Source organism: Rhinoraja longicauda, chromosome 40, assembly GCF_053455715.1.
Source record: "Rhinoraja longicauda isolate Sanriku21f chromosome 40, sRhiLon1.1, whole genome shotgun sequence".
Classification (NCBI taxonomy): Eukaryota; Metazoa; Chordata; class Chondrichthyes; order Rajiformes; family Arhynchobatidae; genus Rhinoraja; species Rhinoraja longicauda.
In genome coordinates this window covers 16,234,969-16,258,312 of record NC_135992.1, presented here as the reverse complement: position 1 = coordinate 16,258,312, position 23,344 = coordinate 16,234,969, and the positions used below count along the sequence as shown (strand labels likewise).

Below are 23,344 nucleotides of genomic sequence, written 5' to 3'. Positions count from 1 at the left end.
CGTCACTCCTCTCGTCTCGCCACCGTTTCCTAGGGCGGGGGTCTGACCCGGGTTCGATCCTGACTTCGGCTGCTGTCTGTACGGAGTTTGCATGTTCTCCCTGTGGCCCGCGTGGGCATCCCAATGACCTACAGGTTTGGGGGTTAATCGGCCCTCTGTAAATTGCTCTCTCCCCCGTGTGTGGGGAGTGGATAGGAAAGTGGGATATCACAAAACTAGTGTGAACAGGTGATCGCTCGGTGGCGCTGACTCGGTGGGCCGAAGGGCCTGTTTCTGTGCTGTATCCCTAAACTAAACTAAACTAAACTAAACTTCAGCTGAACCTGCCAGGTATGCCTGGCAGTAATTGGGTACTTGTTCAGAGAGGGGTGGGGGGAGGGTTACAGAAATGGCCACCATTGCTGGCTCTCTACCCTGTCAGACAGTCATTGAAGTTACACTCTCTGCGGGACCATCACTGCCCCTGTCCCCCTCCTCTCCTCTCCTCCCCCCCCACCTTCTCCCAGAGAGGGCAGTGCACGAGGGGTTATCATGGTGCAGGGTGCTGTCCATTCCACCCCCTGCCTGACCTTCACACGGTGCCCTGGTGCACGAGACAGCCTAGACTCACCACCCTGCCCACATTCAGGAAAAGACCTGGGGATTAAACTACCCCCCTCCCCATCCAGTCCTCCCCCCCCCCCCCCCCCCCCCCCCCCCCCCCCCCCCGGGCCCCTGGTGCTTTCCTTATTTGGGACCTACAAATGCTCATGCAGGTGACGTGGAGAGGGTAGAGGGGCGATGAGCACGGCCACCCATCTCCCGCTGCCCAAACGCAGCTCAATAGTGACCGGGTTGAGGAGTTGGCCGTAGAGTTTGGGGCTAAGTCGGCTGCACTGTTTGTTCTTCACCATCAGAGCTGAAATGGGAAAGTCCAATTCTCAGCCTCTGAAGGTTGAAACCCTCGGGTGTTTCGTCTATGAGATAATATTTACAAAAAGTTGAAAATAAGGTCAGAATGGGCCCACAACACAGGGCTGGACCTACAGTGGGGGTGGGGGGGGTTGAGGTACACTGCATATGGCGGCCAAAGCGGGGGAGGTGACAGGACACTGCAAATGGCTGCCGGTCTGTATGACACGTGACTGGACACTGCAAATGGCCGCCGCTCTGTATGACACGTGACTGACACTGCAAAAGGCCACCGTTCGGTATAACATGTGACGACACTGCATATGGCCGCCGAACTGGAACAGCAAAGTGAGAGGACACTGCAAATGGCCGACGTGTTGGAAAAAACGTGACTTCACAATAGTTGCGGACTCCTGGTAGCGGGAGGTTACTGCAAAGGTGAAGATGGTCGCTGGTCTGCAGTGATGTCACGGGACGCTTTGCAAACGGTCGAGGAACGGCCGACAAATGGAACGGCCTCGCCTGAAGACCAGCTTTGGTCGGAAACGGACCCTGAACTTAAAGACGCCAACCTTTGTCCCTTCCATCGATAGCGGCTGCTGTACGGTTGTGTTCCCCTCGTTCCACCACCCACCCACAACTCCCCCACCCCAAAAAAAAAGAATGTTTAAAAATAAAATAGAAGGAACACAAAATGGAGCAGCTAAAAATTAGCGCTTCCTTCAAGAGAGAAGAACTGGGTGTTCTAGATGTGAGGTTTGGCCGATGTGATGTCGGGGAGGGCAGGGAGAGGGGAGGGAGATTAAACCCCCCCCCCCCCCAGGACAAGAACTCTTGTGGGAGAGGCTCTGAGCTTTTTAAAAACAATTCTCTGAGGGTCTGATTTGAGCAATTGCTGCAACACATTACAGACCTATACTTTTTTCTCAGATTTTAATCAAAGATTTCCACTCCCAACCTCTTTGTCCTTTTAACAAAAAGAATTAACTATTTTAAAAACGCAAAAAAAAACCCCTCAACCCCACCACCAACCCTAACGCGGGCAGAATATAATTTAATCGTTTTATGTTATTTAAAAATATCTTACAGATTTCCGTGTCTCCCTTCCAGTAAAATGTAAGTTTTACACAAAAAAAATAATGAGGATCTGTCCTTTATCAGATGCTGACCTGTGGTAACGGTTTTTAAAAGCATTGGCATCTTGCCACATCTCCCGTGTATATATTGTACAGAGCAAATGTCCATGTACTATATTGTATTTGAGAGAGCTAACCAATACTTAACAGAGAAAAAAAAACACACAGAAGGTTGCTTAGTTGTGCTGTTCAGTCTGACTGGACCTTATTAGTACTTGGTTTATATAATATGTTCTGAGAATTGTCAAGTGTCCTATTTTATTCAAACAAAAATAGAGGCAGGTTACGACAAAATGGTGCCATGTGTCTCCGGGGGTGGACCAGATATCTTTGGGAAGAGGGAGAGTGGCGCTGGGGGTTTGTTATGTGGTGGTGATTCTCTGATTCCCTCCACTCCTTGTACCTCTCCACACTTCATCACCCACACAGGGCCGAATCCCCGCCCGGATCCACGCGGGTTAACAAATGATATTTGCCTCTCCTGGTCAAACTGCCTGTGGTGTCCAGTGTGTGTGTGTCTCGAGTGCTGTGTGTGTGTGCAGCGCTGTGTGTGTGTAGCACTGTGTGTGTGTGTGTGTGTGTGTGTAGCACTGTGTGTGTGTGTAGCGCTGTGTGTGTAGCAGTGTGTGTGTGTGTAGCGCTGTGTGTGTGTGTGTGTAGCGCTGTGTGTGTGTGTGTTTGCGTGTGTGTGTGTGTAGCGCTGTGGGTGTGTGCGTCGAGAATGTGTGTGTCTCGTGTGTATATGTGTGTGTCTCGTGTTGTGTGTTTGTGCGTGTGACTTGTGTGTTGTGTGTTTGTGTGTGTGTGTAGCGCTGAGTGTGTGTTGTATGTGTAGCACTGTGCATGTCAAGTGCGTGTATGTGTCGAGTGTGTGTGTGTGTAGTGTGCGTGTGTATATGTGTCGAGTGTGTGTGCGCATGCGCGTGTCTGTGTGCGTTGTACTTTCCCAATCCTTTTCCTCCCCGAAACCCCCCCCCCACTGACCCGTGGGATCTCTGCACTCCCCCCCCCCCCCCCCCCCCCCCCCGTCCAGTGGTTTGAGAGAGGTGTGTCGGAGTTCAGTTTAGTTTATTGTCACATGTGCCGAGGTACAGTGAGAAGCTTTTGTTGCGTGCTATCCAGTCAGCAGAAAGACAACACATGATTACAATCGATCCATTTACAGTGTACAGATACAGGATAAGGGAATAACGTTAAATAAAGTGCAAGGTAAAGCCAGCAAAGTCCGATCAAGGATAGTCCGAGGGTCACCTATGAGGTAGACAGTAGTTCAGCACTGCTCTCTGGTTGTGGTGGGATGGTTCAGTTGCCTGATAACAGCCGGGAAGAAACTGTCCCTGAATCTGGAGGTGTGCGTTTACACACTACTGTACCTCTTCCGCGAGGGGAGAGGGAAGAAGAGGGAGTGGCCGGGCTGAGACTGTGCAAAGAATTCCACACATTCACCTCCCAAAAGAAATCCTTCCTCATGTCCACTTGAGTATGCTGCTGGCCATGCCGAGGCAGCGTGGGGTGTAGATGGAGTCAATGGAAGGGAGGTTGGTTTGTGTGATGGTCTAGGCTGCTGGCCTTGCCGAGGAGAGAGGGTCAAAGGGGAATATCGACATCAATCAGGCCGCCTGGCAGTGAATGAATTAAAAAATAAACATTGCACTTCAAAGGGAAATCAAGGACAAGAGATGCATATTATTTCAAATTGGAAGTTAAAGTCGTGCAGCACAGGACAGGCCCTTTGCCCACTATGTCTCCAAAGACGTACAGGTATGTAGGTTAATTGGCTGGGTAAATGTAAAAATGTAAATGTAAAAATTGTCCCTAGTGGGTGTAAGATAGTGTTAATGTACGGGGATTACTGGGCGGCACGGACTTGGAGGGCCGAAAAGGCCTGTTTCCGGCTGTGTATATATATGATATGATATGATATGTCCGGGCCCACCATTTTGCCCATGTTACACTGATCCCATTGACCTGCATTGGGTGTGTACGTTCTAATGAATCCTGTACTCTGGTAAGAAAGCAAAATCAGCATTTTCTGGAGCCGAAATCTAGGAGCAGAATTAGGCCATTCGGCCCATCAGGTCTACTCCGCCATTCAATCATGGCTGATCTATCTCTCCCTCCTAACCCCATTCTCCTGCCTTCTCCCCGTAACCCCTGACACCCGCACTGAACAAGAATCTATCTATCTCTGCCTTAAAAATATCCATTGACTTGGCCTCCACAGCCTTCTGTGGCAAAGAATTCCACAGATTCACCACCCAAAAGAAATCCCTCATGTCCTTTCTTAGGTGTTCTTGAGTGTGAGCAGCTGAGTGAGTTATTTGGCAGAGCGAGGGAGTGTTTGTTCCATGGGGTATCGTTTTATTTCCCTAACTAAAAATCAAGTTGAAGTTAACCCTCGCTAATTTATTTTCCTCTGCCCATTAAATAAATCAGTTCCAAAATTATCCCAAATAAAACTGGCCCAAGCCTCTTACTTTCCTGGACCCACAATGAGGGGTCACATTGACCACTATTGGACACAGAGTGCTGGAGTAACTCAGTGGGTCGGGCAGCATCTGTGGAGAACATGGGTAGGTGATGTAACGGGTCCCAGCCTGAATAGCTGTCTCCATGTTCTCCAGGGGTGTGTGAAGAGGTTAATTGGCTTGTGTAAATTGGCCCCAGTAGGTTGGGTAGTACTGGTATATGGGTATCACAAAATGCTGGAGTAACTCAGCAGGTCAGGCAGCGTCTAGAAGAGAGGGAATGGGTGACGTTTGAGGTTGAGACCCTTCTTCAGACTGGTATATGGGTGATCGTCGGTACTCCAGCACTTTGTGTCTTTTTTTGTTTGTACGCCAGCAGCTGCAGTTCCTTGTGTTTCCATTTGACCGTGGACGGACCACCTCGGGCTGGCGGCTGGGGTCACCCAATCTTGCTGGAGGTCCCCGCCCTGCTTCACCGGCTCATTGCTACCACGTGGCCCAAGCCCCGTTGTCCCCACTGCGCTCACCAATCTTCTCGGAGAGAAGAATTGCCCCAAGCCCCTTGTGTATGTGTATGTGTGTTTGGCGTGTGTGAAGTTGACCAGGTTTTTAAACCCTTTTTAACTCCAAGAGGGGTTGGCAAAGGGGGTGGGAGGGGGGGAGAGGTGAATGGCAGAGGAGGGGATGGGAGGAGAGGAGAGAGGGGAAGGGGAAGGGAGGGGAGGGGAGAGGAGGAAGAGGGGGGAAGAGGAGGGGAAGGGAGGGGAAGGGAGGGAGGAGGATGAGATTCGTTGTGTGGAGACAGCAGGGTGTGGGCAGCCATTTTGTAGGCCCGGGCCTTGTGGTTTGGGGATGGAAGTTGGGCCCCAGTCAAGCCTTTTTGTCGTGATCTGCCTTCAGAGATGCAATGGCTTCATCTCTCACTCTCTCTCTCTTTATGTAATACTTATTATCGACCTTTTTTAATGATGTGTTCTAACTGTACAATGTTATGGCCTGAAAGGTATCGTTAACGTTTTTGATTTGTGTTCTTGTATTGATGTTACATATATTATATATTTTTAATTGTTTAACAATGTCCTGCAAATATTTTTCTTTTCCTATTTCTCCCTCCCGCCCCCCCCCCCCCTCGCAAAATGTACAACTTGCATTGTATACTGTGTTCACAGAATGAAAGGAAAACACATTCTTCCTCTGTATTTTGTTCTTTTCTAAAAAAAATAGTTTGACCTCTTTCGTGTTTTAAATGCCGAATAATTCCTGTGCTGCCTAGTGTATATTTTGTTGGTTATTTTTTCCGTTAGCTTGTTGGTGTGTGTGTGTCTCTCTGTTGTGCCCTCTGGTTGGTGGGTAGTGTTCCTTGCTGCACTGATACAGGCAGGACTCCATCACAAGCTCTGCGTCAGGGTATGGAAACACCACCCATGGCGCAGCGGGTAGAGCTGCTGCCCCACAGACCCGGGTTCCATCCCGATCACGGGTGCCGTCTGTACGGAGTTTGTACGTCCTCCCCATGACCCGCGTGGGTTTTCTCCGGGTGCTTGGGTTTCATACGTTCATAAGTGATAGGAGCAGAATTAGGCCATTCGGCCCATCGAGCCTACTTTGTCATTCAATCATGGCTGATCTATCTCCCTCTCATCCCCATTCTCCTGCCTTCTCCCCATAACCCCTGACACCCGTACTAATCAAGAATCTGTCAATCTCCGCCTTAAAAATATCCACTGACTTGGCCTCCACAGCCGTCTGTGTTTCCTTCCACACTCCAGGTTTGCAGATTAATTGGCTTCTGTAAATTGTAAATTGTCCCCAGTGTGTGCAGGATAGTGCGAGTGTGCAGGGATCGCTGGTCGGTGCAGACTCGCTGGGCCGAAGGGCCTGTTTCCGTCCGAGCTGTATCTCTGAACTAAAGTAAAGCTAATATCCTTAACTTTCCCTTCTCACTTTAAATTTATGCCCTCTAGTCTTTGACATTTCCACTCTGGGACAAAGGTTTCTACTGTCTATCCTATATTTTGTATATTTCTATCATGTCTCCCGTCAACCCACGACGTATCCAAGAAAACAGTCCAAGTCTCTCCTGAGGAAGGGTCTCGAACCGAAATGTCACCTATTCCTTTTCTCCATAGATGCTGCCTGACCCGCTGAGTTACTCCAACACTCTGTGAAACGTCACCTATCCATGTTCTCCACAGATGCTGCCTGACCCGCTGAGTTACTCCAGCACTGTGTGAAACGTCACCTATCCATGTTCCCCACAGATGCTGCCTGACCCGCTGAGTTACTCCAGCACTCTGTGAAACGTCACCTATCCATGTTCTCCGCAGATGCTGCCTGACTCGCTGAGTTACTCCAGCACTCTGTGAAACGTCACCTATCCATGTTCCCCACAGATGCTGCCTGACTCGCTGAGTTACTCCAGCACTCTGTGAAACGTCACCTATCCATGTTCCCCACAGATGCTGCCTGACCCGCTGAGTTACTCTAGCATTTCATATCCATCTCAGTCTCTCCTTACAGCAAATTACCTCTAATCCAGGCGATATCCTGCTTAGCCTCTTGTGCATCCTCTCAATGTCCAATTTAGCAGGAAAAATAAGATTGAAACACAAAAAAACGCAGACATTGGAATCTTGAGCAAAATGCAAAGTGCTGGAGGAACTCCGCGGGTCAGGCAGCATCTGTGGTGGGGATGTAAAGGCGATGTTTTGGGTTGGACCTTCCTTTAGGCTGCAGTACGATGGGGATCCTCCAGTTTCACACTAATGTGGTTCGACACAGCAGTCCTAAATCTGCAAGGAGCTCGACCAGTTTAACTGAAAGATACAGCACGGAAACAGGCCCACTGGGTCCACGCCGACCATCAATCACCCACACACTAACACTACACACACTAGGGGCAATTTGGTGTTCGTAGTTGAGGTAGGATTATGGTTGTGTGCATGAACCTTTAGTTTAGTTGTGAGATACTGCGTGGAAACAGTCTCTTCGGCCCACCGAGTCCGCACTGACCAGCGATCCCTGCACACTAACACTATCCTTCACACACTAGGGTCATTTTTTTACAATTACACCAAACCAATTAACCTACAAACCTGTACGTCTGGAGTGTGGGAGGAAACTGAAGATCTCGGATAAAACCCAAGTAGGTCACAGGGAGAATGTACAACCTCCGTACAGACAGCACCCGTGGTCAGGATGGAACCCGGGTCTCTGGCGCTGTGAGGTACCAACTCTACCGCTGTGTCACCGTGCTGCCCTTGTATATTTAAATCATGGGAGATTGCAGAAGAGTGATCTGGGTTGCCCTACTTGATTTACTAAAGGCTAGTCTGCAGATGCAACACGTCATTAGGAAACCTAACAACATGTTATTGTAGATTATGAGGGAGATTGAATACTAAAGTAGGGAGGTTATACTTCAATTAGCGTGGGTGTTGGTGAGATCACTTTGGGTGTGTTTCAACGTCCTTGAGTAAGTAAGGACAGACATTGGAAGACAGAGGGATTTATTAGATTCTTATCTGGAAATGAGGAACGGTTGGAATTTAGAAGACCAAGAGGTCACTTGGTTGAGGACTTACAAGTGGACTGGATGCGTTGCTAGATACCGAATGCATTCAGCAATACAACCTGTCTGGTTAGAAATCTTCAAACAAGTCTCCACAGTGCAACCGTGATGCTGGAAGGTCCAGCTTGGTCAACCCCATTCCAGGTACCATCCATAAACCAGAGGATCAGCCATCACACCAGGCTGGAGGGTTCCCATGGCACTCTCGTATACACCGAAACCTGGAGATACAAGGAACGGCAGATGCTGGACTCCGGCGTAAAACATGACAAGGCTGGTGGACAAGCAGAAAGAACAGCAGGTGACCGCGACCGGCAAGGGCAAGGTTTAAATTGCGGTGAGGCCGCAGCTCCACCAGATGCACCACTGTCCTGTGCGTGTTAGACTGTGGAGAGAATGACCAGATGATGTCAATGAAGGAAGCCATTCAGCCCATTGACTGTTGGTGGCTGTTGGAGAAATGCCACCTAACCCATTCATTTCCCTGCCATCTATTCTATTGCCCAGTAACCATTCTTGCAGCTGCATGAAAATTTATAGTCATGAATTAAATCAGCAATCAGGATCTTTTGCAGATGCAGGAAGAAAGTACAGTGCCCGGGGGAAGCTAATAGGAGCATCAAAGTTCAAAATGGGAGCTTGACACAACACCGCCAGCTCCAACACCATTGTGCCACCCTTTTATTCTAATAGTGAATGTAAGGCTAAACCTACCCAGCTGCTCCACATGTGTCCGTTATACCATCCCACTAAACCTTTATTTAAGGCACATTCCTTGTATATGCATACTTGGCCAATAAACTTATTCATTCATTCATTCATTTCACTCCCTGCATGGCAAGAACTTTCTTGTTCAAACAAGCAGACTGAACCTGTACACAAAACTTCCGATGGCGTCTGACTAAGATATGTTTTACAATACAATATATCTTTATTGTCATTGTACAGGGGTACAACGAGATTGAGAATGCGCCTCCCATACGATGCAATAATTTAATTAATTTAAACAACAACAACCCAACGAAACAATTGCACTAAAAGCTAACGGAATTTCTAATCCAAATAATGATAACGATAACAATTTTTTTGAAAATCATTGATGCCAGAAATCTGAAATAAAAACAGAAGACTGGAAACATTCGGAGCCATCAGTTCAGATCAGACCTGGAAAGAAAAAGAGGGGAAAGTATCGTAGCGAAACTTCTGAAACGAAAACGTTCACTATTTCTCTTGATTCTGCCTGCCCTGCTGAGTGTTAACAGCATTTGTTGTTTTTAATCCAGTTTTCCAACACTTGCAGAAGGACACAAAGTGCTGGAGTAACTCAGCGGGACGGGCAGCATCTGTGGAGAGAAGGAATGGGTGACGTTGCGGGTCGAGACCCTTCAGCCACCAACACTTGCATTGGGGTTAATAAGGGTCTCACTCGACCCGAAACGTCGCCTATCCATACTCTCTCCAGAGATGCTGGACTGACTCGCTGAGTTATTCCAGCATTTTGTGTCTTCCGTGTACACCAGCAGCTGCAGTTGCTTCCTACACACTTCCAACACTTGCAGCTGCTGGTGGAGAGACACAAAAAGCTGGAGTGACTCAGCGGGACAGGCAGCATCTGTGGAGAGAAGGAATGGGTAACGTTTCGGGTCGAGACCCTTTTTCAGACCCGAACCGTCCCATCCAGTATCTGCAGTTCCTTCCTACACATCTTCAGCCTGAAGATAGACACAAATACTGGAGTAAAACACAGCGGGACGGGCAGCATCTCAGGAGAGAAGGAATGGGTGACGTTTCGGGTCGAGACCCTTCTTCAGACTGAAGAAACGTCACCCATTCCTCCTCCCCAGAGATGCTGCCTGACCCGCTGAGTTACTCCAGCATTTTGTGTCTCCCTTCTTCAGCCTGAAGTCGCTGTCAATGACAGGCGGCAATGGCGGCGGTACGGGGCGCGTCCGCGTGACGTCACGGGAAAGGGCTCTATCACTCGGCGTGGGGGGGGGCACGTGACGTGCGCTGCTGAGGGGGCGGGGCCACGTGGTTGCGTCGTGCGTGCTGGGCCTAGCGGCGCGGACGGCGGGCCGGAGCCGCGGGCTGTGGTAAGGAGCTGCTGCTGCTGCTGCTCGCTCGGAGGGGGGGGGGGGGTCTCGCGCTCCGTGTTTACACCGTCAGCTCCGACCCGACCCCCCCCCCCCCCCCCCCCCCCCCCGTGCTGTGGCTTAACCAGCGGCCGGAGCTGCCGTATCTCGTCGTCGTCGTCGCCGCCGCCTCTCCTCTCGGACACCCCGGGTTCGATCCCGACCTCGGCTGCCGTCTGCGCGCTCTCTCATATAAGGGATAGGAGCAGAATTAGGCCATTCAGCCCATCGAGCCCCTCCCCCCCGCCGCCGCCCACTCAATCATGGCTGATCCATCTCCCCCTCCTGAAGAAGGGTCACGACCCCAAACGTCACCTATCCATGTTCTCCACAGATGCTGCCTGACCCGCTGAGTTACTCCAGCACTCTGTGAAACGTCACCTATCCATGTTCTCCACAGATGCTGCCTGACCCACTGAGTTGCTCCAGCACTCTGTGAAACGTCACCTATCCATGTTCTCCACAGATGCTGCCTGACCCGCTGAGTTACTCCAGCACTTTGTGAAACGTCACCTATCCATGTTCTCCACAGATGCTGCCTGACCCGCTGAGTTACTCCAGCACTTTGTGAAACAAGTACCTTCGATTTGTACCAGCATCTGCAGTTATTTCCTTACACTGTCTCTCCCTCCTGACCACACTCACAATCCCAGCAGAGCTGCAAGGACCAAGGTTGACCGTCGGCGGTGAGTCCAGCACCACCACCACCACTATAATCCCCTTGCTGATCCAGAGTGGGCAAACTCTTCCAGACCGCAGGACCAAGTTACGCCCGACGACCATCTACAAAGACACGCACACGGGTTGATTCCGAGCAACATCTTCAACCTGCAAACTCAACCCAAAGACCAGGCAATCGGGGGTTCCACACACAACATCATCCCAACAAGGGAAGACTTGTAGGTATAGACAATGGACAATAGGTGCAGGACTAGGCCCTTCGAGCCAGCACCACCATTCAATGTGATCATGGCTGATCATTCTCAATCAGTACCCCGTTCCTGCCTTCTCCCCATACCCCCTGACTCTGCTATCCTTAAGAGCTCTCTCTTGAATGCATTCAGAGAATTGGCCCCCACTGCCTTCTGAGGCAGAGAATTCCACAGATTCACAACTCTCTGACTGAAAAAGTTTTTCCTCATCTCCGTTCTAAATGGCCTACCCCTTATTCTTAAACTGTGGCCCATGGTTCTGGCCCCTATTCACTGCACCCAAAGACAGTTTGCCAATGGAATCATCTCCGCCATGACATTCGCACTGCACCCGACCTTCAAGAGACCAAGTTGGAAACAATCCATATTAATATTAAGATGTTGACCTTTAAGGCCCACTTTAATATTTAATTGTGACTTGGCACATGACCCTCCTAACGTATGCAACAACCAGTGATGGTGATAATACGTCACGACACAGATACAGATAACCCCATTCTCCTGCCTTGGGCCTCATAATCCCTGACGCCCGCACTAATCAAGAATCTATCTACCTCTGCCTTAAAAATATCCACAGACTTGGCCTCCACAGCCGTCTGTGGCAAAGAATTCCACAGATTCACCACCCTCTGACTAAAGAAATTCCTCGTCGTCTCCTTTCTAAAGGAAAGTCCTTTAATTCTGAGGCTGTGCCCTCTGGTCCTGGACTCCCCCACCAGTGGAAACATCCTCTCCACATCCTCTCTATCCAAGCCTTTCACTTTTCTGTACGTTTCAATGAGGTCCTCCCTCATTCTTCTGAACTCTTCTTCTCCCCGTGACCTGCGCAGGTTTTCTCCGGGTGCTCCGGTTTCCTCCCACTTTCCAAAGACGTGAGGGTTTGTAGATTAGTTGGCTGGACTGTAAATTGTTCCTCGTGTGTAAGATGGTGTTAGTGTGCAGGGATCGCTGATCGGTGCAGACTCAGTGAGCTGAAGGGCCTGTTTCCACGCTGTATCTCTAAACGAAACTCAGTAAATTGCCCCTACTATTGTGTGGGACAGCATAGAACTAGTTTCTGTTTCTGTTTTCTACTGCACAGCCGCCAACAACTGGGCTATCTCGTGCAGGTTTCGCTCGTGTGGGTACTGGTTACAAAAAGATTATTTCGATTTTTATGTGAGCAAGTTTGATGAGATGATCCATGTCCAAGTTGTCGGTGGTCAGCATGGACTTGATGGGCTGAAGGGCCTGTTTCCATGCTGTAGCTTTCAAGGAACCTGGATGTGTTGACAGCTTGGAAGAAGCAACGATTTAAACCTGTCCCTTGCCTGTCTGTGTAGGAAGTAACAGCAGAAGCTGGTTTAAACCGAAGATAGACACAAAATGCTGGAGTAACTCAGCGGGTCAGGCAGCATCTCTGGAGAGAAGGAATGGGTGACACTTTGAGTTGAGACCCTTCTTCAGGTTTGACCCGCAACGTCACCCATTCCTTCTCTCCAGAGATGCTGCCTGTCCCGCTGAGTTACTCCTTGCCTGTCTGTGTGACCTGGTAGTACAAGAAGATAACTGCAGATGCTGGTACAAATCGAAGGTATTTATTCACAAAATGCTGGAGTAACTCAGCAGGTCAGGCAACATCTCGGGAGAGAAGGAATGGGTGACGTTTCGGGTCGAGACCCTTCTTCAGACTGACCTGGTGTGACCTGGTGTTCTCTCACGCTGTTCACCAGCTAGACGGGGAAATAAACAGTCAAAAAACACCTATTAATTATTTTACTTTGTCCATGAAATGACCCTTTTCACCCTGTGTTTCTTGTAGAGACGTTCACGTCTGGTGCACCTCCCATGACCACAGAATATTTCAATGGTTCTTTATTATCACATGCACTGTGATACAGTTTCTTCCCGGCTGATATCAGGCAACTGAACCATCCAACCACACAACCAGAGAGTGGTCCTGAACTACTATCTACCTCATTGGTGACCCTCGGACTATCCTTGATCGGACTTTGTTGGCTTTACCTTGCACTAAACGTTATTCCCTTATCATGTATCTATACACTGTAAACGGCTCGATTGTAATCATGTACAGTCTTTCTGCTGACTGGTTAGCACGCAGCAAAAGCTTTTCACTGTACCTCGGTACACGTGACAATAACTGTACTGAACAGTGAAATTCATTTATTCACAAAATGCTGGAGTAACTCAGCATCTCGGGAGAGAAGGAATGGGTGACGTTTCGGGTCGAGACCCAAGTCATTGGATAAAGGGTACAACGTTTAGTGCAAGATAAAGTCTGGTTAAAGATAATGCAAAGGTCTCCAATGAGGAAGGTGGGAGGTTGGGACTAAACTCGAACTAACAAGAGGACTGATCATTATTGTTACATATACCGAGGTGCAGTGAAAAGCTTTGTTTTGTCAGATTAGATAACACGAGACCTGAATACAATCAAGCCAAACTCAAGTACAGCAGGTAGAGCAAAGAGAGGGATACAGAATGCAGCATATAGTTCTCAGCGTTGTAGTTTATCAGTTCCAGAGCAAGTGTCTAACATCCACAAGGAGGTATGTTGGTGAATCAGACAGTACCCTAGCTTGTGGAAGGACCGTTCAGAAGCCTGAGAACAGAGGGGAAGAAGCTGTTGCCGCGTTTGGTGGTGCGCGCTTTCAAGCTTCTGTACCTTCTGTCGGACAGGAGCGGGGAGAAAAGAAAATGGCCATGGTGGGACAAGTCTTTAATTATGTTGACTACTTTCCCCCGGTGATGTGAAGTGTAGATGAAGTTGAGAGTGGGGAGTCTGATCTGAGTTTCATCCACAACTCTGCCTTTATTTTGCAGTCTCGGGTAGAGCTGTTTCCAAACCAAGTTGTGTTGCAAACATTACAAGCCTTTGCCTTTTTTTCTTACCAACGACAAAGGAGCATTTGGTCTATTGAGTCTGCCCCGCCATTCGCTCATGGCTGATCTATTTTTCCTTCTCAACCCCATTCTCCTGTCTTCTCATCGCAACCTTTGATGCCCTTTACAATCAATCTCTGCTTTAAAAATGCCCAAAGACTCTGTTTCCTTTCTCTCCGTCACCAAGCCCCCAGCAGCGGTGGTGTGGGACAAGCCTGGTGGGAATGTGTAGGTGAAATCCTCTTTTCAGGTGAAGCACCAATTTAATTGTGCCCCTTCCAATTTAGGAGATGGCATTGACTGTGAATTCTCCATTTCACCTTTACCATCTGCCATTACTATGGTTTGCATCTGGCTTTAGTACAGGGCGCAGCACCGTGCCTCGAGAACTGGCCTCATTACATTACTTTCATTGATCAATTTACCTGCATTTAATCCTTGTGTAGACTTTTGTTCACTTTAGTCTTTACTTTAGACTTTAGAGATACCGTGCTGACCAGCGGTCATCCCGTACACTAGCACTATCCTACACACACACTAGGGACCATTTACTATTTTAACCGAAGCCGATTAACCAACAAACCTGTTTGTCTTTGGAGTGTGGGAAGAAACAGGAGCACCCAGAGAAAACCCATGAGGTCATGGGGAGAACGTACAAGTTGTGTTGGAAAATAACTGCAGATGCTGGTACAAATCGAAGGTGTCACAAAATGCTGGAGTGATTCAGCAGGTCAGGCAGCATCCAGGAGAGAGGGAATGGGTGACGTATCGGGTCGAGACCCTTCTTCAGACTGATCTTTGAAGAAAGGTCTCGACCTGAAACGTCACCCATTCCCTCTCTTCTGGATGCTGCCTGACCTGCAGAGTTACTCCAGCATTTTGTGATACCTTCGGGAGAACGTACAAACTCCATACAGACAGCACCCGAGGTGAGGATGGAACCCGGGTCTCTGGCGCTGAGAGGCAGCAACTACTACTGCGCCACCGTGCCGTCCTGTGGATCAATGTCCCCTTTTTGCTCTTTAATCTTTCCTGCCTTTTGCTGTATTATCAATCTTTTTGTTTTCTCAAATTAAAAAAACATAAAATGCTGGCAACACCTAGCAAGTTGGACAGTCTCTGTGGAAAGGAAACAGGGTAACCAAGACCCTTCACTTTCCGCAGGTGCTGCCTGATCTGCTGCGTGTTCCCATCGTTTGTTCGTTCATGTTTCCAGCTTCTGTTTATTGTTTTTAATCTTCTTTTTGTTTTTCCTCCCCTTGCCCCTTTTCAGCGATTATTCTCTCCGTTTTGATGAGATCGCGTAGACCTGAAATGTTAACAGTTTCCAGCGCTCTTTGCTTTTATTTAACGTTGTGCCATGTTGTGTTTCAGACTGACCTGACTGAGGAGCCAGCACTGTTTGACACTCACACACACGCTTGCCTTAGCCGCTGCCTGCCTGGGAATGGAAAGGGAGGTTTGGCAGTGACCTGCGGCCAGCATGGTTGTTCCCCCGAACGACACCCCCTCTCCTCCCAACATGGTGTCAGACGTGGTGTTCGTCATTGAGGGAACAGCAAACCTCGGGCCGTACTTTGAGTCTCTGCGGAATCATTACATTCTCCCTGCAATTGAGTGAGTATGGATTCCCTCCAAAACCGCCAACCCAGGTCAATGATCAATGAATACTTTATGTGTAAGAAAATAACTGCAGATGCTGGTACAAATCAAAGGTATTTATTCACAAAATGCTGGAGTAACTCAGCGGGACAGGCAGCATCTCAGGAGAGAAGGAATGGGTGATGTTTCGGGTCGAGACCCTTCTTCAGTCTGAAGAAACGTCACCCATTCCTTCTCTCCTGAATAAATACCAATGAATACTTTATTGTCACACGTGACAAGTCACAGTGGTATGCAAATAGTCGCCACATAGAGGACGCGTACAAAGTTACAAAGGCCCTTGTTTATCCCCCCACTCACGGCAATCCCCACACGCTTGGTCCCCACTGTTCATCCCCCCCACTCACGGCGATCCCCACACGCCTGGTCCCCACTGTTCATCCCCCCACTCATGGCGATCCCCACACCGGTCGTCCCCCACCCACGCCGGGTCCTGTGTTCCTTCCTCCGGCAGCGGCATCCTCACTTCCACGTGTCCGTCCTCGTCCGTCGGTTGGCGCCATCATTGACCGCTGCACTGACCCCTCCACTATCGCCGCCGGGTCCTCTCCGGACGCCTCTGGGACGCCGACCCCGGCCCCAGCTGCGGGCTCCGTTAGCCACGGGCTCTGTCGACCCAGGGGCCGTTAGCCGCGGGCCCCACAGACCCAGGGGCCATTGGCCGCGGGCTCCGTCAGCCCAGGGGCCGTTAGCTGTGGGCCCCACAGCCCCAGGGGCCGTTAGCCGCGGGCCCCACAGACCCAGGGGCCATTAGCCGCGGGCTCCGTCAGCCCAGGGGCCGTTAGCTGTGGGCCCCACAGACCCAGGGGCCGTTAGCCGCGGGCCCCACAGACCCAGGGGCCATTAGCCGCGGGCTCCGCCGGCCCAGGGGCCGTTAGCTGTGGGCCCCACAGACCCAGGGGCCGTTAGCTGTGGGCCCCACAGACCCAGGGGCCATTAGCCGAGGGCTCCGTCGGCCCAGGGGCCGTTAGCTGTGGGCCCCACAGACCCAGGTGCCATTAGACGCGGGCCCCACAGACCCAGGGGCCGTTAGCCGAGGGCTCCGTCGGCCCAGGGGCCGTTAGCCGCGGGCTCCACAGACCCAGGGGCCATTAGCCACGGGCTCCACAGACCCAGGGGCCATTAGCCGCGGGCTCCGTCGGCCCAGGGGCCGTTAGCTGTGGGCCCCACAGACCCAGGGGCCATTAGCTCCGTCCCACGAGGCTCCGGCCTCAGCTTCTCCATGGGCTCATCGTCGGCCTCCTGCACAGTTTAGATGGAAACAAGCCCTTCGGCCCACCGAGTCCACGCCGAACATCAATCACCCGCTCACACTAATTCTATGTTATCCCACTTTCGCATCCAATCCCCACACACTAGGAGCAATATTAGAGGCCAAATAACCTACAACCCTGTGGCCTGTGGGAGGAAACCAGAGCACCTGCAGAAAAGACCAGGAGCAATCAGGGTCGGCCACAAGTGACCTCGGGCTGGGTGCTGCCTGGTGGGCCCAGCGCTGCCTGGTGGGCCCAGCGTTGCCTGGTGGGCCCAGCGTTGGCTGGGGTGGTGTGATCTCCAGAGGGGAACAATGTGGAGAACTGTAGCACTGGTAAAACAAGTAGGGTGGAGGAAGGGGGAGGGGAGGGTAAGTAGAAATGAGAGAGTTCACTGCTCACCCCGCTGGGTGTGAGCTGCCTCCAGCACAATACGAGGTGCTGATCCTCCAGTTTGTGTGGGCACTCACTCTGGCAATGGAGGAGGCTCAGGACAGGCAGGTCAGTGTGGGAACGCGTTCTGAGCTAGCAGCTGAACAGGAAGTGTGAGCACTGACCTCTCATCTGCGGCTTAGTGCTTCACAGCAAGCCCAGACAAAGGGAACCTGTTTTCTTTCCCTCTGTGATCGCTAATGAAAGATCACAGAAAGTGGAGTCATGCAGAATAAAAGGAGCTGGTTTACCCCTGTGGCAGCACTGACAAAGAGCTGTTTCATAGCTCCACTCCCTCTGCCGTTCCTCTGTAGCTCTACAGTTTCCACAAGCCGCCCCCAGCCCTTTCAAGATAGACTGAAGAGAATATGAATCGGAACTGCTCTATTAAGCTTTCTGTTTTATCTTTTGCAGGTATTTTAATGACGGTCCCCCAGCAGAAACTGATTTTGGTGGAGATGTATGTAATCTTATAAACTTTATTTGTGCTTGAGAATGCTCTTTCTAGCTTGCAGTGTCCATTTTAAACATTAGAGCGCACAGCTACACATGAGAACAAACCTCCCTCACCTTTATGATAGATCCTGTAGATTAACTTCAGCGATATACAACGTGCAGGCAGAGGAGGGTAGTTTACCCTGGCATCATGTTCCGCACGGACATTGTGGGCCGAAGGGCCTGTCCCTATGCTCTACTCTACTAAGAACATAGAACAGTACAGACACAAAATGCTGGAGTAACTCAGCGGGACAGGCAGCATCTCTGGATAGAAGGAATGGGTGACGTTTTGAGTTGAGACCCTTCTTCAGTCTGAAGAAGGGTCTCAACCCGAATCGTCACCCATTCCTTCTATCCAGAGATGCTACCTGACCCGCTGAGTTGCTCCAGCACTCTGAAACGTCACCTATCCATGTTCTCCACAGATGCTGCCTGTCCCGCTGAGTTACTCCAGCACTCTGTGAAACGTCACCTATCCATGTTCTCCACAGATGCTGCCTGTCCCGCTGAGTTACTCCAGCACTCTGTGAAACGTCACCTATCCATGTTCTCCACAGATGCTGCCTGTCCCGCTGAGTTACTCCAGAATTTTGTGTCTGTTTTTGTGACTTTTCCTTGATTGAAAATCCATGCAGGAAATCTAAAAGAAAAACAGATATTGCTAAAAGTGCCTGGCAGGTTTGGCAGGATCAGCATGAAGTGGTTCTAGTGCAGTGTCTTTGACATGAAACGTTAACGCTGTTACTCTCCGCACGTGCTGCCAGACTAACTCTTATCTCCAGCAGTTTTCATTGATGTGGTCCAAGTCCTCCTGTTGGAGTGACCTGACAACACTTGGTGTCATCAGTGCTTGACTCCTTGATCAGTGCGGGTGCCAGGGGTTATGGAGAGAAGGCAGGAGAATGGGGTTGAGAGGGAGAGATAGATCAGCCATTCAGGAAGGAGATGAGGAGGAATTTCTTTACTCAGAGGGTGGTGAATCTGTGCGATTCATTGCCACAGACGGCTGTGGGGGCCAAGTCAGTGGATATTTTTCAGGCGGAGATAGATAGATTATTGATTATTACGAGTGTCAGGGGTTATGGGGAGAAGGCAGGAGGATGGGGTTAGGAGGAAGAGATAGATCAGCCGTGATTGAATGGCGGAGTAGACTTGATGGGCTGAATGGCCTAATTCTGCTCCTATATGTGAGCTTCATTCTGTGGATGACGTTGCGTCTCACTACTGACTCAGCTCTCTCTCTCTCTCCACAGTACGGGGGCACACAGTACAGTTTAGTTGTGTTCAACACTGTGGACTGTGCTCCCGAGTCGTACGTGCAGTGCCACGCTCCCACCAGCAGCGCGTATGAATTTGTCACCTGGCTCGACAGTATTCAGTAAGTAATTCCCGAACCTACAGAGCTGGCCGCGGGAGCATCAGCCTCACCGTGAATGCCGGGAATGATCGTCCACATTGGTCTCTGGACTGGGGCACTTCTGCAATGTGTAGTTTAGTTTACAGATACAGGACGGCGACATCTCGGCTCACCGAGGTCACACCGACCAGCGATCCCCGCACATTAACACTATCCTACACACACTAGGGACAATTTACAATCTACAGAGGCCAATTACCCTACAAACCTGCACGTCTTTGGTGTACGGGAGGGAACAGAGAATCTCGGAGGAAACTGGTGCAGGTGACGGGGAGAATGTACAGCGAGCACCTGTAGTCAGGATGGAAGCCGGGTCTCTGGCCCTGTGAGGCAGTAGCTCCACCGTGCCTCCCTTATTGTGTGGAAGAGCAGAGATGGTGAAGAGGCAATTTAACGAGTGAGGTTTGATCGATCCCATGGGGGTGAAACCCTTTCCACTGGCAACAGTGACCATTCAAGGCAGCAGGATTTAAGAAAAGTAGCTAAAGAGTGAGATGCAGTACTAAAGTAGTGAACCGTCACAGGCTACATTGCTCTGGTACAGCAGGCAGTCAGAGCAGTTACATTGCTGGTACAGCAGGCAGTGAGAGTAGCTGTGTTACACTGGTACAGCAGACAGTGAGTGGCTATGTTACACTGGTACAGCAGGCTGTCAGAGCAGTTACATTGCTGGTACAGCAGGCAGTGAGAGTAGCTACATTGCGCTGGTACAGCAGGCAGTGAGAGTAGCTATGTTACACTGGTACAGCAGGCAGTGAGTGGCTATGTTACACTGGTACAGCAGGCAGTGAGAGTGGCTATGTTACACTGGTACAGCAGGCAGAGTAGCTATGTTACACTGGTACAGCAGGCAGTGAGAGTAGCTATGTTACACTGGTACAGCAGGCAGTGAGAGTAGCTATGTTACACTGGTACAGCAGGCAGAGTAGCTATGTTACACTGGTACAGCAGGCAGTGAGTGGCTATGTTACACTGGTACAGCAGGCAGTCAGAGCAGCTTTGCGTAACTGGAGGGGAACTGGTCTCATGCATGCATGGGAAACGCTGGGTATTCGGGAAAAGAGGACGAGAGTGGGGCTAATTGTTTGGCGTTTCAAAGGAGTACGAGCGTGCAGATGGCTTCTGTAACGCTGCGAGGCTCTGAGATTTGTATCCACTGAGTCACATTCAATCGCAGTTCTTGTTGCTGGTGAATGCAGCGATTATTTTGTGCGTACAGTCACACGAGCGGGAATGAATGGATCGACAGTTAAGCAACTTCCAGTCCCCTTGCTTGAAGAAAGAGTGCTTTTCTTTACACAATGACATGGACAAGAGAGAGTTAGATTTAGCCGAGAGCTAAAGGAATCAAGGGATATGGGGAGAAGGCAGGAACGGGGTACTGATTTTAGATGATCAGCCATGATCACATTGAATGGCGGTGCTGGCTCGAAGGGCCGAATGGCCTACTCCTGCACCTGTTTTTTCTATGTTTCTATGACTGCCTTTACATCTACCTGAATGCAGGGTGAATATTTGATTACATAAGCAGTACACTGTGCAGCAGACTGAAGAAGGGTCTCGACCCGAAACATCATCCGTTCCTTCTCTCCAGAGATGCTGCCTGTCCCACTGAGACAGCATTCTGTCTCTTCATCTGCAGTTCCTTCCCACTCAGTAACATATGTGTTTATCAGCAGGTGTTTAAACCTTAGACCCAACGTACTGCCCCATCTGTAGGGACGAACTGCAGATGCTGGTTTGTACCAAAGATAGTGCTGGAGTAATTCAACGGGTCAAACAGCATCTCTGGAAAAAAAGGGATGGGTGAGGTTTTGGGTCGGAACCCTTCCTCAGATTGGGTTCTGACTGAAACGTTACCGATCCTTTTTCTCCAGAGATGCAGTGCTGCTCCATTTCTGTTAAATCATAATTGACCGAATCAACCCCCTCTCAAAAGTTTAAAGGAGAAAAAGTGAGCAATGTTTGTAACTAGAGCTTCTCACGACCTCGGGCAATCCCAACCAAAGTGCTGTACGAACAGCGAAATGTTTCTGTTGCACAGTGCCACTGTTGTGCTGCAGAAGTACAGCACCAGTTGGTGCATGGCAGGCCTTCGTGGGTTAATCTCTGACACGGTGGCGCAGCGGTAGAGTTGCTGCCTCACAGCGCCAGGGTCCCGGGTTCCATCCCGACTACGGGTGCTGCCTGTACAGAGTTTGTACGTTCTCCCCGTGACCTGCGTGGGTTTTCACCGAGATCTTCGGTTTCCTCCCACACTCTTAAGACGTGCAGGTTTGTTGTATAATTGGCTTGGTATAAATGTAAAGATTGTCCCTAGTGTGTGTAGGGTGGTGTTAGTGTGCGGGGATCGCTGGGCGGTGAGGACTCGGTGGGCTGAAGTGTCTTTTTCAGCTCTGTATCTCTAAAACTTTAAAAAAAACTAAATGAATAACAAACTAAAAAAAAAAATTGGGGGAAACTGAAAATAAAATAGGAAATGTTGGAATCTCTAAGCACCATGGAACGAGAGATGGAATGAATGTTTCAACTTTATGCACTTTCAAATTATTCCTTCCACAGGTTTCCCCGCACTGTATCTCTATACTAGAAAAACCCTATTTAATCTCCATAGAAACATAGAAAATAGGTGCAGGAGGAGTCCATTCGGCTCTTTGAGCCAGCACCGCCATTCATTGTGATCATGGCTGATCATCCACAATCAATAACCCGTGCCTGCCTTCTCCCCATATCCCTTGGTTCCACTAGCCCCTAGAGCTCTATCTAACTCTCTCTTAAATCCACCCAGTGATTTGGCCTCCACTGCCCTCTGTGACAGAGAATTCCACAAATTCACAACTCTCTGGGTGAAAAAGTTTCCTTCTCACCTCAGTTATAAATGGCCTCCCCTTTATTGTTAGACTGTGTCCCCTGGTTCTGGACTCCCCCAACATTGGGAACATTTTTCCTGCATCTAGCTTGTCCAGTCCTTTTATAATTTGATATGTCTTCCAGCCCTTTTATAATGTTATCCGCCATGTGTGACGTTGGTTGAGGTGTGGTCTTTGGCCAGTCCATCAGGGACATTGGTCTTACTCTGCCACACAGTGGCATGGGCTCCAGCCAAGCTAATGGCCATGTGCCTTGCATTGACAGGTTCATGGGTGGTGGAGGAGAGAGCTGCAGTCTGATTGCAGAGGGGCTCAGCACAGCCCTGCAGCTCTTTGATGACTTCAAGAAAATGCGGGAACAAATGTAAGAGGAATTTTTAAATTTTTTAGTTTCATAATGTTTGTTTGAAACATGAAGTTCTCTCGTTTTTGGAGCGGGGGGGGGGGGGGGGGGGGCTGCATTGAAACTCACTGACTGGTGAAAGGGCTAGATAGTGTGGATGTGGAGAGGATGTTTCCACTAGTGGGATTATTATTGCTCAGATAAACCAATGTAATGATCTGAGTAATAACGATTGCTGTGGCTATCAGCAGTAACTTTCCTATATTGCAAGATCTATTGTATCTAGAGCCAGCTAGAGAAGGTTATGCGACAGGTTTAATGTCCCCAGCGATACGTCGCTGCCAAAGATGGCGTAGAGTTTCGAGATACAGAGCGGGAACGGGCCCTTCGGCCCACCAAGTCCAGGCCGACCAGCGATCACTAGCACTATCCTACACACTAGCGACAATTACCTACAAACCTGCGCGTCTTTGGAGTGTGGGAGGAAACCGGAGCACCCGGAGAAAACCCTACGCAGGTCACGGGGAGAACGTACAAACTTCACACTGACAGCACCCGTAGTCAGGATGGAACCTGGGTCTCTGGCGCTGTGAAGCAGCAGCTCTACCCGCTGCACCACTGTGCCACACTTGTATAGACTACTTGACTGCCTCTGTAATGATCTTAAAGGGCACTGACTTAAAAATGTCTCTTCTGTTCCAGAGGGCAGACTCACAAGATTTGTGTTTTGATCTGTAACTCTCCTCCATACCTCCTGTCGGCTGTGGAGAGCACTACCTACTCGGGGCTCACCACCGACAGACTGGTGCAGATGATCGGAGACGTGAGTGTTACAAAACATAGAAAACATAGACTA

At 49.9% G+C, this 23,344-nt stretch overlaps 2 protein-coding genes across 8 annotated transcripts in view; both read left to right on the top strand.

Annotated features, from left to right (window-relative positions):
* The window catches only part of LOC144611420 (proline-rich protein 12-like), a 47,275-nt gene extending 34,314 nt beyond the window's left edge, over positions 1 to 12,961 (top strand). The window contains 1 exon segment of the mRNA XM_078430490.1: positions 12,932 to 12,961. Within this exon segment, the coding sequence (XP_078286616.1) occupies positions 12,932 to 12,961 (30 nt within the window).
* med25 (mediator complex subunit 25) overlaps positions 10,087 to 23,344 on the top strand; it is a 37,015-nt gene continuing 23,757 nt past the window's right edge. For 6 of the 7 annotated variants that reach the window (XM_078430572.1, XM_078430571.1, XM_078430570.1 and 3 more), the window contains exons 1-6: positions 10,087 to 10,159; positions 15,388 to 15,630; positions 17,775 to 17,820; positions 19,112 to 19,236; positions 22,411 to 22,509; positions 23,191 to 23,311. In XM_078430572.1, coding sequence (XP_078286698.1) covers positions 15,497 to 15,630; positions 17,775 to 17,820; positions 19,112 to 19,236; positions 22,411 to 22,509; positions 23,191 to 23,311 — 525 coding nt within the window. In that variant the 5' untranslated portion in view covers positions 10,087 to 10,159; positions 15,388 to 15,496. The remainder of the gene's footprint in view (positions 10,160 to 15,387; positions 15,631 to 17,774; positions 17,821 to 19,111; positions 19,237 to 22,410; positions 22,510 to 23,190; positions 23,312 to 23,344) is intronic. The other variant, XM_078430573.1, reaches the window with a different exon arrangement.